At 40.6% G+C, this 15727-nt stretch overlaps 1 protein-coding gene across 1 annotated transcript in view; it reads right to left on the bottom strand.

The window, feature by feature from the left end:
• LOC103738192 overlaps positions 1–15727 on the bottom strand; it is a 127694-nt gene that overhangs the window by 79760 nt on the left and 32207 nt on the right. The window contains 1 exon segment of the mRNA XM_029565883.1: positions 4788–4898. Coding sequence (XP_029421743.1) covers positions 4788–4898 — 111 coding nt within the window.

The following is a 15727-nucleotide window of genomic DNA, read 5'->3' as shown; positions in this document are numbered from 1 at the left end:
CAGTTATATAATATTGAACTCAGTATAAGCCCATAAGACATAAAATTGAATAAGTTTTTTAACCTTTAAAAAAGAGCTCCATTTTATTTTAGATTATATTGTTCCTTGCAGACTCATTGTTTTTGCTGCTAACACTGAGATGCTGCTGCATGCATCTCTAATCTGTATCTATCTGATTATTACTAGTCATAATCGGTTGCACTTGGATCCTTGGCACCTATGTATGCCTATAAAGTCATCGGGTAGATTTCAACGGTAATCTTTATCACCTCTACTAATTAGCATGACACAAATTTCCATGCTTCCTCCTAAAAAATAATACATTTTAAAAAATTTGTTGATTTTGTGTGTGTGTATGTATATATATCACAAAGAACATCCCAAACCATCTTATTCGACTATACACCCATTTCTCAGATGACACCCTCCCATAGCCTCCCTCCACCCACTAGAGCCCTTATACTCTGATATCCCTGCTACTGTCTGCTGTGTTGTCAGCACCCCCAGATCATCCTATTTATAGTTCCTTGTTTTAGGAAAATCAGCTCTTCCTCATCTAGCAGCAAGCTGTTGCCAATATTCCTTTAGATAAGATTGGGGTCTGCTGTTCATTTTCCCAGTTCTATACTGGGTTATTATCTTAGAGTCTCTTTGGCCAACTTGGCCAACAACTCAAAAGAAGGTATCTCCTATCTGGCATTGTTCCTTGTTATGTAGCCTTTAGCTATACATATGGACTCCTAAAAAATTATATTGGCCCCTTTAATCTTAGGTTATATTTTCCTTTTGGGTGTTTAAGGTCATACAGTTGGCCCAGATAAACTAATTTATTTTTGCTCTTAAGGCCGTTTGAGGATCTGTTCCTTAGGGGTCACATGGGCTTGGGAGGAGCCCCTGGCTCCTTTCTTTTACCAGTTCCACCTACGTGAAGATAAATCAAAGGTCCTGCTTGACTATGGTTGGCTTTGCTTAGATGCATGGACGAAATGTTCCCTCTGTGTTGACCCTCCTCTTTGTAGACTGGAAACTGCTCCAAGTCCATCTGGTGGGGTCTCCTCAGCCTCCTTGATTAAGAGGACAGGTGACCCACCACAATTACAGGAAATTTTGAGAGATGCTCATAGTCCCCTGGAACTAGTTGACCTAGGAGGGCAAGGAACAAAAATTGTCCTTTATGTCCAACTTATTATAGGCCTCAAAGTATGTCTGTTAAACATCCAAGAAGGTTAGTTCCACCAGTCTGGTACTTTTAATTACTGTGTGTCATGTAGATAAATCTCAGCACTGGGCAGGCGGTAAGATGTGGACAGCTGGGGCTCCCTGACCAGCCTCACTGAATCCACGAGCTTCAGACCAATGAGAGACTCTGTCTGAAAAACATGGTGGAGGGAACTGAGGAACAGCACCTGAAGTTGTCCTCTGGCCTTTACATACACATACACACATGAACACTCACCCACACACTCATGTGCACCCCCTCAAAAACAAACATACACATATATACTTTTATCTTTACATGTATTTAATTTCTTTCCTTTAGACACTATTGATTAAAAGTCTTATGTTCTCATTTTATCTTTTGTCTTTATTAGTAGTTTTTAATTCCTCCCTCCCTCCCCCTCCCTGCCTTCGTTTTTCTCTTGATACACCAAATAGTTTGAATCATCTAAGCCTTTTCATCATATTTACGTTGCTATTCAGTTTGCGTGCTGCACATTTCAACATTTGCTGTCTTATACCTAGCACTGACAATTACTTCTTCTTTACACCTGCTTTTCCGTTTCATATCCAAAGTCCTATAAATGTGCTCCTTGGCTACTTCAATGATATTTACCGATTGCAAGTTAAATGTCCGTTCTTAGAATATTCGTTGTCTCTGCTTAGTATAGGTTGTTTCTCACTTTGTCCGTTAATTGCATTGTTTCTCAGATGCCTTATTACTTTTGCAACAAGACACCTATTGCTTTGGAATTTTATGATATTTCAGAAAATATGTACAGGGAGCAAATTTAAAGCCCCAGCCATCTCTGGTGGCCCTCCTGATTGGGAGGGGGTGCTCCTCAGGGCAGCACACCTTTTTGACTTCTACCTTGGTCTAGCTATGTTTTCCTTGCTCACATCCATGTCAGAATACATTGAATCTCAGGGAGTCTTCATATTATTCTAGCAGAGATTTTGCTATTTTTCAGTTAAAAGCTGCGCTGTTGTCAATTACTCCTACATATGTGCAGGAGGTTATTCCTGAGTGTGGAATGATCAATGCCTTCATCCAGGTGCACTCATCTCACCGACTGTCCCTGATAGGCACTGCCATTTTTCTAGCTTTCACCAGGACCACATGGGTGAAAAAACAATAATAAACAGCCTCCCGGCCGATTTCTCACACGAGATGCTGAGCCCTCCTCTGCTACTGACTGTAATTCCCACCCTTGTAACAAACACAGAGTGAAATCATCTTTTTTTCTTTCCCATTTCTTTCTGCACCTTCTTTAATATCACAGATCCACAATCTACTTTCTGCTTCTAAAATCTGCAAAGTTGGATTTGAAGAGTGGCAAAGACACAGGGCTATAGTCTTTTGGAGAGAGATGTTAAGATTGAGTCCAGATTATAACAGCAAGTAACCCACTCTACCAAATAGCTCCCAGGAGTGGCTCAAGCTATGGCAATGAGGCAACTTTCTCCTACTATCAATGCCATTTCACCATCTTCTCCCCTTCATTTGTTTCAGAGATTCTCTCCCTTCAACTTAGTCAGGTACAATGGTTCAGTATGAAAGGAAACACTAAGCCCCTCAAGAAAATAAAAACACTAGGAATAAAATATTAGTAAAGATTCATTTAACTCAAAAAATTCTAAATGAAAAAGAATTAACTCTGAGGATAGCTAAGCCCAGAAGCATTAGGTAGAAATTCTCTGACTGTATGGAAGACTATCAACTCATTAGCATTATTCTTATCATAAGTTCTGTATTGCTCAGCAATATCTTCTAAGAGCTGTTATGGGGCTGGAGAGATGGCTCAGTTGTCAAGAGCACTAACTGCTCTTGCAAAGTACCCAGGTTTGGTTCCTAGCATCCATATGTGGCTAACAGTCATCCCTAACTCCAGTTCCAGGGAACCTGATGCCCTCTTCTGACCTCTGCAGGCATTGCAGGACAGGGGTGCACTTACATAAATGCAGGCAATACACTCATACACATAAAATAAAAATTTTAAAAACAGTTGTTACACATGCTGTGGTGGTTTGAATGAGAATGTCCCCCAAAGTTTCCAAGCATTTGGGCATTTTGTCCCCAGTTGATGGTGCTGTTTTGGAAGGTTTTAGGAGGCCTGGCCTTGCTTGAGGAAGCATGTCACTAGAGGTGGGCTTTAAGAGTTCTTAAGCCTTGGGGAATTTTCGGTTTCTCTCTGCTTCCTGTGTGTGCTTGAAGATATGATCACTCAGCTTTCTGCTCTGGCCATATCTGCCACAGTGTCTTCCCAGCCATTATGGACTCTAACCCTGTGAACTGTAAGCTCAAATAAATTTGTCCTTCTGTAAGTTGCCTTGGTCATCATGTTTTATCACAACAACAGAAAAGTCACTAATAGACATGCTGATAGTGTTCTTGGGTTCCTGGCATACTAGAACAAATCTGAAAAGAGCAGCAAAATACTAAGCCACACCACCTCAAATAATTCACAGTAACCAATTAGAATACATTTGTAGATGATTTTCATATGCCAGTCTACACTACAGAGCTCGGTTATTGCAACCCCAAAGCATGAAAAATGGCAAGTGATACTACATTGACACCTGTGGCTTTTTCCTAATGCACACATTTTAAATAATATTCCATTGTCTAATGCTACAGAGGTACTGCAGTATCCATGTAACCTTCAGGAAGTCAGGAATGGAATACCATAACAAATGGATGGAACACAGCATTTCCCAGCTGTGTATGTTACTCTGTGAGGTAAGGATTATAACATGGTGCCAAGGAAAGTAAGTTGTCTGGCAGAGAGAGAAGCTGCATTAAGCTCTCCACAAGTCTAATGTGAAGAGATGCAAGTGTATTGGGTTATGCATTATTGCTGCGCTTGTCGGGGGTTCCACCTGTGTTATAATTACATTACGCAGGGCCCAGGAGCATCCCTAGAAGCTTTAGACTGTGGTCACTCTCCCTTCCTTCCTCCCTCCCTCTTTCCCTCCTTCCCTCTCTCTCCTCTCTCCTCTCTCACTAAAACCCTGAGATTTTTTTTCCGTCTACAAACTTTCTCTCCAGAAAGGAATGAAAAAATAGAGGAAGGGAAGGAGTACATGTAAGAAAAATGGAAAAGAAATAGTAAATTCCGATGAGGTTTTAATTTTTGTTTTAGTTTAAAGATGTATTATGGGGACTGGAGAGATAACTCAGCAGATAAGTGCACAGGTTGCTTACTCTTGCAAAGGACCCAGGTTCAATTCCCAGCACCCATATGGCAGCTAACAACTGTCTGTAACTCCAGTTCCAGTTTAAAAAAGAAATATTTTGGTAATAAGTAGAGTATATTTTGTTGACTGCCATGATCTAGTTTCACTTTTGTGGCTGATGATCAATAATACAAAATAATATGTTTCAGAGGTGTGATTTAATTATTAAGAAAAAAGTCATGTTGATCACAGCATATTAGTTAAAGGTATCCCTGGGGAGAAAATGCATTTGAACCCCTTCTATAACTGCTGATTTTCACATGTGAACTTTCTGTGTAGTGAGTACTCTGCTCCTTCAGATAAACTCTGGCGTCTGTAACTGGCCCACCTACCTTTTCTTGCAAGGTGCACAGCTTCTGTGTGCTCAACACTGGTGACCTCAGTGCCATTGACAGAAAGCACCACGTCTCCAATCTGGAGCCCAGTTTCCTCAGCAGCACTGTCTGTAAGTAGACAGACAACAGTCTCATTGAGAGAAGGTCCCAAATTGAGTGTCCTGCTGTTTGTACTTTTTTTAAAAAGACCCTTTCTCTACAGGGCCTCTATGTCTAACTTTAGACAATTGCCTATGTCATTAATAAGAAGAAAACCGCTCTCCGAGCAGCCTCCCTTTCATTTCCAGGACTCACACATTCAGCCAGGCATTTGAGTGGCTCCTTTGCAATATAATAGCCAAGCTGCTCTGAAACGCAATCTATTCATCCACCAGAAGGGTGAACTGCTAGTTCTCATTCCCTCATTGCTGCAAGGTCTCTTTGTAACCCTGAGAAAATCACTTAACCTCAATATCTTCATCTATAAAAGGGGGCTGGGGGCAGAGCTTCTCTGCAGGACTGTTCAGGGAACAAGTAATTGAAATACTTATGAAGTTGTGGCAAAAACAGATCTTGGAGTAGTCAGAGGGGAAAAGAAAGAAAAGAAAGAAAGAGCGAGCTGCTTTTACTTCCATTGTTTAGGCTCCTTCCTGGGCCTTTTCAGATGGGAAACTGAAAGCAGCCCAAGTCTTAGGGCCCTGGGCTGTGGAAGATGGGAAGGACCTTTCCTTGGTTTATTGTTTCACTTGGATTTCTAGTATCTTCACTTATTGCAACGTATCTAATATTCTCTAGGGACTAAAAAACAAATAAGCTATTTCAAAATTAATTCATGTTTAATAAGGTCTCTCATATGTTTGACCCAAATTCTTCCTACAGCAGTTTAAATCCATTTTCTTCTTTTCCTTCAATTTTTCTTCTCAGAATGCCAGTGCTGAGTAGGTATGCACTGTTCATGAGATTATGCAGCAATAGCAAGCTTTTAATATGCAGAATGTCACTGATTTCAAAGAGTTTTAATTTGAAATAACTCCATTGCTGAGGTAACAGATGTAGACTACTTCTATTAATGACAGCAGCTTGTTTAAATTTGTTCATAACAGTAGGGAAACCTCTGATTGATAAGCCATGGCCCATCAATATGGGAAGGAAGTAAAGAACAATTTTTGAGAATTTCATTCATTTACATAATATTATGCTTTCAGTAGTATTATATCTCATGGCATAGCTGGTCATTTCAATACATTTTTCCATTTTCTTTAAAGGGCTCAGAGGAGTTGCTTACGGCAGTGTCTTTCTTGATCAAATTCCAAAATATCAACACAGATCCAGTGGCAAGTTATTATTTTTTATATTCACCATCATACGAAACACTGTCATCTAGATACAGTCATTTAACAAATACATATTGAATTAATAAATGAATCACCCCAACTTATATGCCATACTTCCTATCTTCTAGGACCTTCACTTCTATTGGTAAAGACATGAATAACCAAAAAGAAAAATACATTTATACAATAGCAAGTGACAAATAATAAAGACAATAAGTACTATGACTTTGGCAAAGGACAGTCTCACTCTAATTTGGAATGATCATAAAATGATTTTCAGAGGTAGCAGTATCTGCTCTCTGACACTGGTGAATAAGTGAGTTCTGTGTAATGCTGTGTACTGGGGAGGCTGCTAGGTACGCAGAGGCCCAGTTTCTCTTCAGTCTGTGCTCACAGTCTAGCTATCTTTCTGAGCCACCTTTGCAGCTGGACATGCAACATGGAAAAGGTCTTGCGACCAGATGTGAGCCAAAGTGAAATGTTCCTCTTCTAGGCCTGGACCCTAAAAACAAAGGAAGGGCCGACTTTTCCTTCTCTTCTTATCTTACTAGCAGGTACAGATGACATCAGAGTCTCAGAGGATGACAGACTCATAAGGAAAATGAAAACTGGATTATGAAACACGATGTGGGATAAACCCACCTCCAACCCAGAACACACACTTTGGACCATTAATGTGACTAATAACATTCTATTTATTTGCTTTGAGTCATTAACACCTTTTTGGTGCCAAAGCTTAGCCTAATTTCAAAACACCAGCAAGTCAAAAAAGACTAGTATTCTATGGACAGGTGTTTTACAACGTCCAAAAAGTTAGTGACCGTCAGAGACACGGAGGCTGTGGGTGGACAGGGTTAGCCTTGGTGATAATGTAGAGGAAACAGCCAAAGTAGAAAGGGTGCTGAAGGGGAAGATGAAGAATTTGTACTGAGTCCTCTATTAGAGACACATTAAAGGCTGCAGGTAGAAAACAGACACTCAATGAGCTTTAAGAAGATTAATCTAGAAGAGAGAGCAATTAGGTTAAGCAGATCAGCACGGGTACTAGAATTAATGCAAGCTTGTAACATAACTCTGGAAATGAGTGGAAGGCTTTATCACACTCATTTGTATATGGGTCTACCTAACCTTAATGGGTGATAAGCATTCCATCAGCCAGCCTTATTGTTTGTTATGGTATTTTTCATTCTTAGAATATCCTCTGACATGGAATAGGAGATTTTTAAAAGTTGGCCGAATATGTGTTTCTTTTTAGGCATACTGAAGTAACCATGGAGAATATAATTTAAAATGTTCATTGGGATGATTGAAAAGCATGTTTGGGGAAGGAAGGGCAGCTCTGTGTTAAATTCCTTGTGAAACCTAAGTGAGGCTAGAGTTTAATCCAGAGAGAAAAAATGAGGGAAAGAGAGACAGAGGTAGGGAGGGAGGGAGAGAGAGAGGAGAAAGAGAGATATTTGAAACATAGGAGTTAATATGGACCCCCAAAATAGATTTAGTATTCATAACCCGGACAAATGTAAAGAGAGAAATGTATAGCTCTGAAGATAAAATCCTAAAGAATCACTCTTTTTCAGGGAGAGAAAAGAGGGGACAATGAGAAACAAATCAGAACAGTTCGATTCTAGAAAGCACAGACTCAAAGGACATGGCATGAAGACAGAGGCAGGGGAATGGCTGAGGTGGTGATTAAGTGGAGCGTGAAGACCTGAGTTCAGATCCCCAGCACCTAAGCCCCAGGGTACACCTGCAAGCCCAGGAAGGAGGGGGAGGACAAGAAGTGTCCCAGGGGCTCCTGGCCAGCCAGTCTAGCCAAACTGGTGAGCTCAAGAGAGAGATGTTATTTTAAAAAATAAAGTGGAGAGCAAGTAAGGAAGGTACCTGATAACAACTCCGGCCCCCACATGTGTGAGTACATGTATGCCTATGGGCCTACACACATATATACAAGGAGAGAGAGAGAGAGAGAGAGAGAGAGAGAGAGAGAGAGAGATAGAGAGAGAGAAGAGAGAGAAGAGAGAGATATTTTAAAAAATAAAGTGGAGAGCAAGTAAGGAAGGTACCTGATAACAACTCCGGCCCCCACATGTGTGAGTACATGTATGCCTATGGGCCTACACACATATATACAAGGGAGAGAGAGAGAGAGAGAGAGAGAGAGAGAGAGAGAGAGAGAAGAGAAACAATATAATTTCAAAATGAAGAAAGTATCAAATATCAAGGCCATAAAAGTAACCATAACAACAACCTATTTAATCTTAGTCTGTTCAACATATCAAGTGCAACAGGTACTGTGGTGGTTTGAATGAGAATGTCCCCCATAGGCTCAAGTAATTGAACACTGGGTTCCCACTTTGTGGCACTGTTTAGATAGTCATGGACCCTTTAGGAGGTGTGGCCTGCTGGAGGAAGCATGTCACTGGGGGCGGGCTTCACAAGCTGCCCTCTCACTTCCAGTTTCTCTCTCTGCTTCCTGTGCCAGCTTGAAAATGTGAGTGCTCAGTGTTCTGCTCTAGCTGCCCCTTGCCATGCTTGTCCACCAGGATGGACTCTTCTCTCTCTGGAACCATAAGCCAATCAACTCTTCCTTCGATAAGATGCCTTGGTTATGGTGTTTTATCACAGCCATAGAAAAGTAACTAATACAAGCACCAACTAAAATATTTAAGGAGAATTAAGGAAGTAGATGAAAAATATTTGAGCACTTGTGCTAGTCAGTGTGTTAAATGACTGACTAGGTAAGTCAATAAATGCTACAGAGTCTAAAAACAGATACATGTTTAACAGTAGCTTTTCTCTTATAAGTAAAATTTGCTTTGAAATAATTTTTCCCATAAAGGCTCTATCAATTTGGAAAAAAATATTTTAATTATTCAATTCAATGGTTCTTAGTGTATTTTTGCATAAGTGCTCTGGATTTCACTGTATTCTTGGAAGTTTTTATTATCTGATTTTTATTACAATCATGCTAATGAGCCAAAAGTAGTAAGTCAGTGAATTTGATTTCTCTGATGGGAATGGATGCTGAACATTGTTCATTTCTTTATTGATTATTTATATATCTCTTCAGATAAATATATATTCAAATTGTATCCTCATTTTAAAATTTTGTTATCGTTGGTTGGCCATGATAGTGAATGTAATCTTTGTTTGTACAGAAATAATTATTGAACTGTAGCTCTTCTGGATGGCTCATGTAATTGTTTTTAATTTTAATTATAGTGGATACTGGCTGCGTTCCTCTACATTGTGATGCAACATACAAAGTTCACCTCTGCGTACTAATTATGGTGGGAGTCGCAGGCATGAGAGCTTCACAGATGCCAGAGGTATTTCAAGGTGACCTGATAACATACTACATAAATATTTGTCCTATTTGAGGCTGGTCTTGGTACAGAAGTATTCAGCACAAATTGCTCAGGAAGGCATCAAGTGGTGGGAAAACACAAGACCAGGAGTTACTAAATTTCAGCTCCTTCCAATGGATGTAGTTCTAAGATTTTAAGAACTTGAAGCTAAGTTACACCAGGCTTTCATGCATATTTACATATAATGCAGAATCTGAAAACCTTATAATTAGAAAAACGGCTTATACTTTTCACTTTAAAAATTGTACTTTAACAGTAGCATTTTAAATTCTAGAGCTTCCAGAAAGATGGGCCTAGTTCATAATTTCCTCCACGGTTTAGCCTCCTTAAATGTATGGTTTTCTTTTCAAGTTTGCTTGGTATCAAAGTTGAAACATCTGTTTCTTTTGTGTATGCCAAGAGATCTCACAGGCATTTAAGCTTTCATAGAAAATGTTCATGCAGATGCCAGCCGGGTGTGGGCAATTAGTTATGTAAGCTCCGAGCAAGCTCCCTCTCTGTATGCTTATGGATAATCATTTTCATCCCACCTACAGGTCTCCCCGCTTTATCTTTTTATCTTTAGTGTGTAATTAAGCCTCTCTACTGCATCCAGAACAATGTTTTGTGGTATGAATAAGATTCTCAGAAGGGCTGAAAATATGTGTAATTTTAAAGTCTCTCAACCCCTCATTTAGTAGATTTGAGTAGACAATGGATTTCAGAGGGTGCTCTCAGCACTGTGAAATACACTTAAGAAAAAACGAGAGCAGTAGGCTCAGCAGCTACACGGATGCCTGCCAGGGCAGCACTTTCTAATGTTGAATAAAGTCCTAGGTTAACTATGTGTTGCACCATCTCTGCTACAGGATAGAAGCTTCAGTTTCCTTACCGCAAAAACCTCAGGGTCTGCTAAACAGAAGGTATCTGCAGTGCACACACTTTTATTTGTCTCACATTGGAATGACTGAGATACAGTGAACTCTTGTAAGAAACATTAAACATTAGTTTTTTTCTTTCAAACCCTGCAAAACTTTTGGTTTATGACAAGGAATTCTAATCTTTTACTTCCCTCCCCCAGTTCTGTAAGACTTTTGTTTACCAAAAAGGCCCTCAAGTATTTCTGAACCTAATGATCCAGGGCAGCAGAGCCCTTCCCCTCTTTGGTCAACACTCTTTCCCCTTCCTTTGCATTGATTCCTTTAAATTAGCCAACTAGGAAAAAATTGTGAGGTCAGACCCTAGTCAATGGGGAGAAGATGCAGTATATTTACATTAGGGATTAAAAATCTACCAAACTTCCATGTTGGGTATGTTTGCTGGGTCTGCCTGACTACGTAATGCTCCCTTTCGCAAAAAAAAAAAAAAAAGCTGCCTTGCCCAGTTACTGTTGCTTCGTCCCTGTGTTCTTTGTGTGATATTGGTGGGGTCCTTGGTCCTCAGATTTTATTTCTGACACTATCTCAATCGAATAGTTACCACAATATCAGAAATTAAATTCTGTGGTGGTGAATCTTCATTTTCAGGTTGACTAGATTTAGGATAGGAAACTTTGGGGTATACCTGCGAGGGTCCTTCTAGATAGGTTTAGCTGAATGTGTGGGTTGGGGGCTCAGATTGAAAAGAGAGGGAGGGGGGAGGGAGGGAGGGAGAGAGAGAGAAGAAGGAGGGAGGGAGAGAGAGAGAAGCAGGGAGGGAGGGAGAGAGAGAGAGAGCGAATATGAATGAGAATGAGAGCTCTTTTCTATCTACTTCCTGGTCTGCCAAGATGTGAGGAGTCCCAGCCATATGCTCCTGCCACCAGGAACTACACCATGCCTTCCTGCTATAGTGTACTATATCCCAGCAAACCATGAGTCAAAATAAATCCTTCCTTTAAAAAATATTTTGTGGGGGCTGGAGAGACGGCTCAGTGTTTAAGAACACTGTTCTTGCAGAACACCTGGGTTCAAATCCCAGCACCCACATGGTAGCTAACAACTGTCTATAACTCCAGTTCCAGGGGATCTGATAGCCTCTTCTGTCCTCTGTGAGTATTGCATGACACGGGTGCACTTACCTACATGCAAGCATAACATTCATATACATAAAATAAAAATAATAAATAAAATATTTAAAAAATTGTTTATTATTTTTATTTCATGTGTATGCATGTACTGCCTGCCTGTAGGTAGGTGCACCCATGTGGTGCAATGCCCGCAGAGGTCAGAAGAGGGCATCAGATTCCCCTAGAACTGAAGTTATGGATGGTTGTTAGTCACCATGTGAGTGCTGGAATTGAAGCCGGGTCCTCTGCAAGAGCAGCCAGTGCTCTTAACTGCTGAGCCATCTCTCCATCCCTAGCCGTTCCTTTTCTTAATTGCTTTTGTATGGTATTTTGTCACAGCAAGGAGAAAAGTAGCTATACAAAAAATTGATACCAAGAAGTGAAGTGATTGCTGTGGGAGCCTGACCTTCTGGTCTTTAGGTTTTCTGGACTGTTCTGTTGGAAGAATACTGAAGAGTTTGGAGTTGTGGGACAGAAGCCCTGGAACACTATGGCAGAGAGAGAACAATGGGCTGTTCTGGTGGAAGTTCAGAAGACTATAATGCTGTTAGGAAGGTATGCAGTAAAGACCGGGCTCATGAAGTTTCAAACAGGAGCAAGGCTCTATTAGGAACTGGGCTATAGGCCATTCCCGTCAGTCTGGCAAACATATCTGTCTATACTCTACCTGTGTCCTGAGAATTCAAGTGAGGCCAAGTTAAAAGCAATGGACTAAGCTATCTGGTAGAGAAAATCTCAACATAGCATTCAGGCTGAGGCAGTTGCTGCACACTGTTCTCATGCAGCTTTCACTGTGTTTTTCATGGTGTTTTGGGGGAGAAAAGAGCCTGGGTGACTTTACAGTCACAGTCAAGGCAGGTACAGAACAAACAGCTGTAACTGTCAGAGATTAGCACAATTAGGGGAACTTGGCATTGGGACAATAGGACAGGTGTCTTGAGAGCAAGACCCTACCCACTAAGATTTGTGAAAATGAAAATTAATTTGAAAGGAAAGAGATTGAAGCGAGAATGCTGCTGAAGGCTTCCTGCTTGAAAACAGCAATGTGAGGAGTAGGGAGGAGTTCTTTCCCCCAGTTCAGCTGCCAGCGCAGAGTCCGCTGTAGCTGTGGAGGAAGAGAGCTACGTTAGGTCAGAGCTTGGTAATATTGCCCACATGGTGCTGGCTTTGCAGGCATACAGAATGCAAGCATGGAGATTTGCACCAATCTTCCAGAGTGAACTGAAGCCATCATCAAAATGTCAGAATCCCCCTCTAGTTTTTTTCTCCTTCAGCTTGAATCTTAGAGCACAGTGCAGGAGAACCATAGATGCTGTTAACTGAGGAAAAGTGGAGTGCATCCTCGGGTACTAATGAGGCAGCAGTGATGAGGACCTGGAGACAAAGCTGGCAGCTCCTCTCTTCCTCTCTTCCTAGATTCCCACCCTTGAGGTACCCGGGGATCTAGCAGTTGCTTAGCCAGTGATACTTCGACATCTTGTTTTTTCCTTTTGGATACTGCATGAAGTACTGAGGAAAAATAACAGATGAGATACAATTTCTGAGAATGCCTTGGCCATGGGTTTTTGATCTGGTTTATAGAACCAGGTATGAATTCCCTCAAATCCAAGTAGAGAGTGGTTGGTTGCTGTCTTAACAGTCATGTCACCACTGCACCAATGGGTCTATCTTATTTTGGAGGTTTGTCTTCAGAGGGTTCACAGCTGGGTAAGACCATTGCTTTTTCTCTTCTAGCATTATGAAAGCTAGTTAAGGAAGGGAGTCTCCTGCCTAGATCCAGGTTTATTTCTCTATTTCTTGCAACCAAGATGTGTGGTATCTTCAGAAATAGGGTATTATCAACTAGTTCTGGTGGGCTACCAAGGGGATTTGAAAGAGCCTGTATTTTTGGGGGTTCTGTGGGGATTCTCTGACTAACAACTCAAAAGGTGGTCTCTCATACTTGGTTTTAATAGCCCATGGCTTTCAAGAACATTATTCAGACACTTAAGATTTCTCTCTCTCTCTCCCTTTCTCTCTCTCTTCTCTTTCTCTCTCTCTGTCTCACACACACACACACACACACACACACACACATGCACGCACATACATATGTACACATACTTTCTTACTTAAAATATTTATTTTTATTTTATGTGTATGAGTATTTTGACTGCAGGTATCATGCATGTAAGTGCATCTGTGAATGCAATGCCCGCAGAGGCCAGAAGAAGGAATTGAATCCCCTGGATCTGGAGTTACAGACAGTTGTTAGCCACCATGTGGGTGCTGGGAACTGAATCCAGATCCTCTGCAAGAGCAGTCAGTGCTCTCAGCTGCTGAGCCCCTCTTTCATTTTTAACTTATATTTTTCAATTGGCTTACAAAAGTCCATGTGGCTTCTTCATACACTCTTCATTTTGGTTAACTCTTCCTCCCTCATTTCCTCCATCCCTCACCTTCATTCCTACTTAAACTTTCCCAAACTTGCTATCCTTTAACTGAACTGTCATGGCATCAAGATGCCTTCTCAATATTTATGTTTATACCATAGCAAATGCTACTCCCAGCCTCAATGAGAGAAGCTTCTCTTTGCAGTGAATGACAGTGAGTGCAGAGAGAGGCATGAATGCTCAAGGTGCTGGGAATACGTGGCATGATGGTGAGTTCTCAGCCCTAAGCAGGAGGCTTATACTGTTCCCTCCAAGACTCGGGGATCATCAAAGAAGAGGGGAACAGAAACAATATGTGAGCTGGAAGGTAAAGAGGAGGGCTGTGAATGTTGTCTTCTGGGCATGGCACAGCCAATGCAATCATAACCTCACAACTGCTGTGGCCTGCTGCATTGCAATGGGTCTACAAAAGACTGGGTCTCTCAATAGTCAATCATAGATTGGGGAAGGCTCATGTGGTCCTACCCCTCCTGCTGAATACTGGCTACTGATGGATTCTGGGGGAAGGGTAATCAGTGTCTTCAGTTGTGTTCTCACTGGAATCAACACTGGATAGTTCCAAATCCATGATCACATAAACAATCCTGGTTAAGCTAGTAGGTCTCAAAAGAAAAAAAAAAAAAAAAAAAAAAAAAAAAAAAAGAACATGGCAAGGGAACTTGTAGAGAGGAGGGAGTGTAACAGGTGGGGGTGGTGGGGTGATGGTGAGGGAACTGGATAGAAGACTCACTCATTAAGAACACATGCAATACTTGCCAGAGGATTTGCGTTTGTTTCCCAACAACCCATGTAAGGTGCTAGCAATCACCTATAATTCTAGCTCCAGGGGGAACCTTCACCTCTGGTCTCTGAGGACACCTGCACTCTTATGTACATACCCCCCACAGATATACACACATACCCTCAGATATATGTATGATTAAAAATAGTAAAAATAAAGCTTTGAAAATGGTGGGAGTTTAGAGAGTGAGGGATGTTACAGTAATTAGAATGTACTTTATACACATGAAATTTGTCAAAAAACAATTCAATAAAGCAGTACAAATAAAAAATAAACATAAAAATTTTTAAAAATAGCTTCTAATCTAAGGAAACTAGGTTCTGATAGGGATATAGATAAAAAAAATAACAGTCAATGTTGTAATTTGAAGCACCCTAGAATCTGTGCAGTCCCTTGCTCTTTAACCTGTATGAATATCTAAATCTGCATAAGAAAAAGCAAGATACACAATTGTAAAAAAAGACTTAGACAAAGAAGCAAAATATAATACTCAGAAATTCTAATACATTTTACTTTTTAATAAAAAGGAATTCTTGAAGTCTTGTAGGAATGGGGTAAGCTCTTACTTCTCCCTCATGCTCTAAGCCGGGTATAGGTATATCTATCTTATACCCCTGCTAACTTGATTGTCCTGGCTCTGATTTTGTTTTCAGCCTGTTGATTTCAGATTATTCTCATGTTAGAAATCAAGAAACCATACATCAAACTTTCATTACATATTTACAAATTCCCAATTTGCTAATTTAAAAAGAAAAAGGATGCCTGAGGAGACATAATGGAAATAATTTAGGGGAAACAGAACTCCCAGAAACTTTTGTATACTGACAAATACTCAGTTGTCTACATGTAAGACCTTTATCATCTCCAGAACTGAGTCTCATTTCTATAGTTACAGGCGTGTCTAAACATAATCAAAGCTGTGTGTTTATCAGAGAAGGACATTCCATCCCAAAGCATGGCCTATTACAAATCTGCAGTCTCTGCCCGTGCACTTCTTGGTGATCATCAATGTTTGGT

Source organism: Nannospalax galili, unplaced genomic scaffold (assembly GCF_000622305.1).
Source record: "Nannospalax galili isolate Female #2095 unplaced genomic scaffold, S.galili_v1.0 scaffold578, whole genome shotgun sequence".
Classification (NCBI taxonomy): Eukaryota; Metazoa; Chordata; class Mammalia; order Rodentia; family Spalacidae; genus Nannospalax; species Nannospalax galili.
The sequence above is the reverse complement of the archived record's forward strand: the minus strand, read 5'-3'. Positions and strand labels throughout refer to the sequence as shown.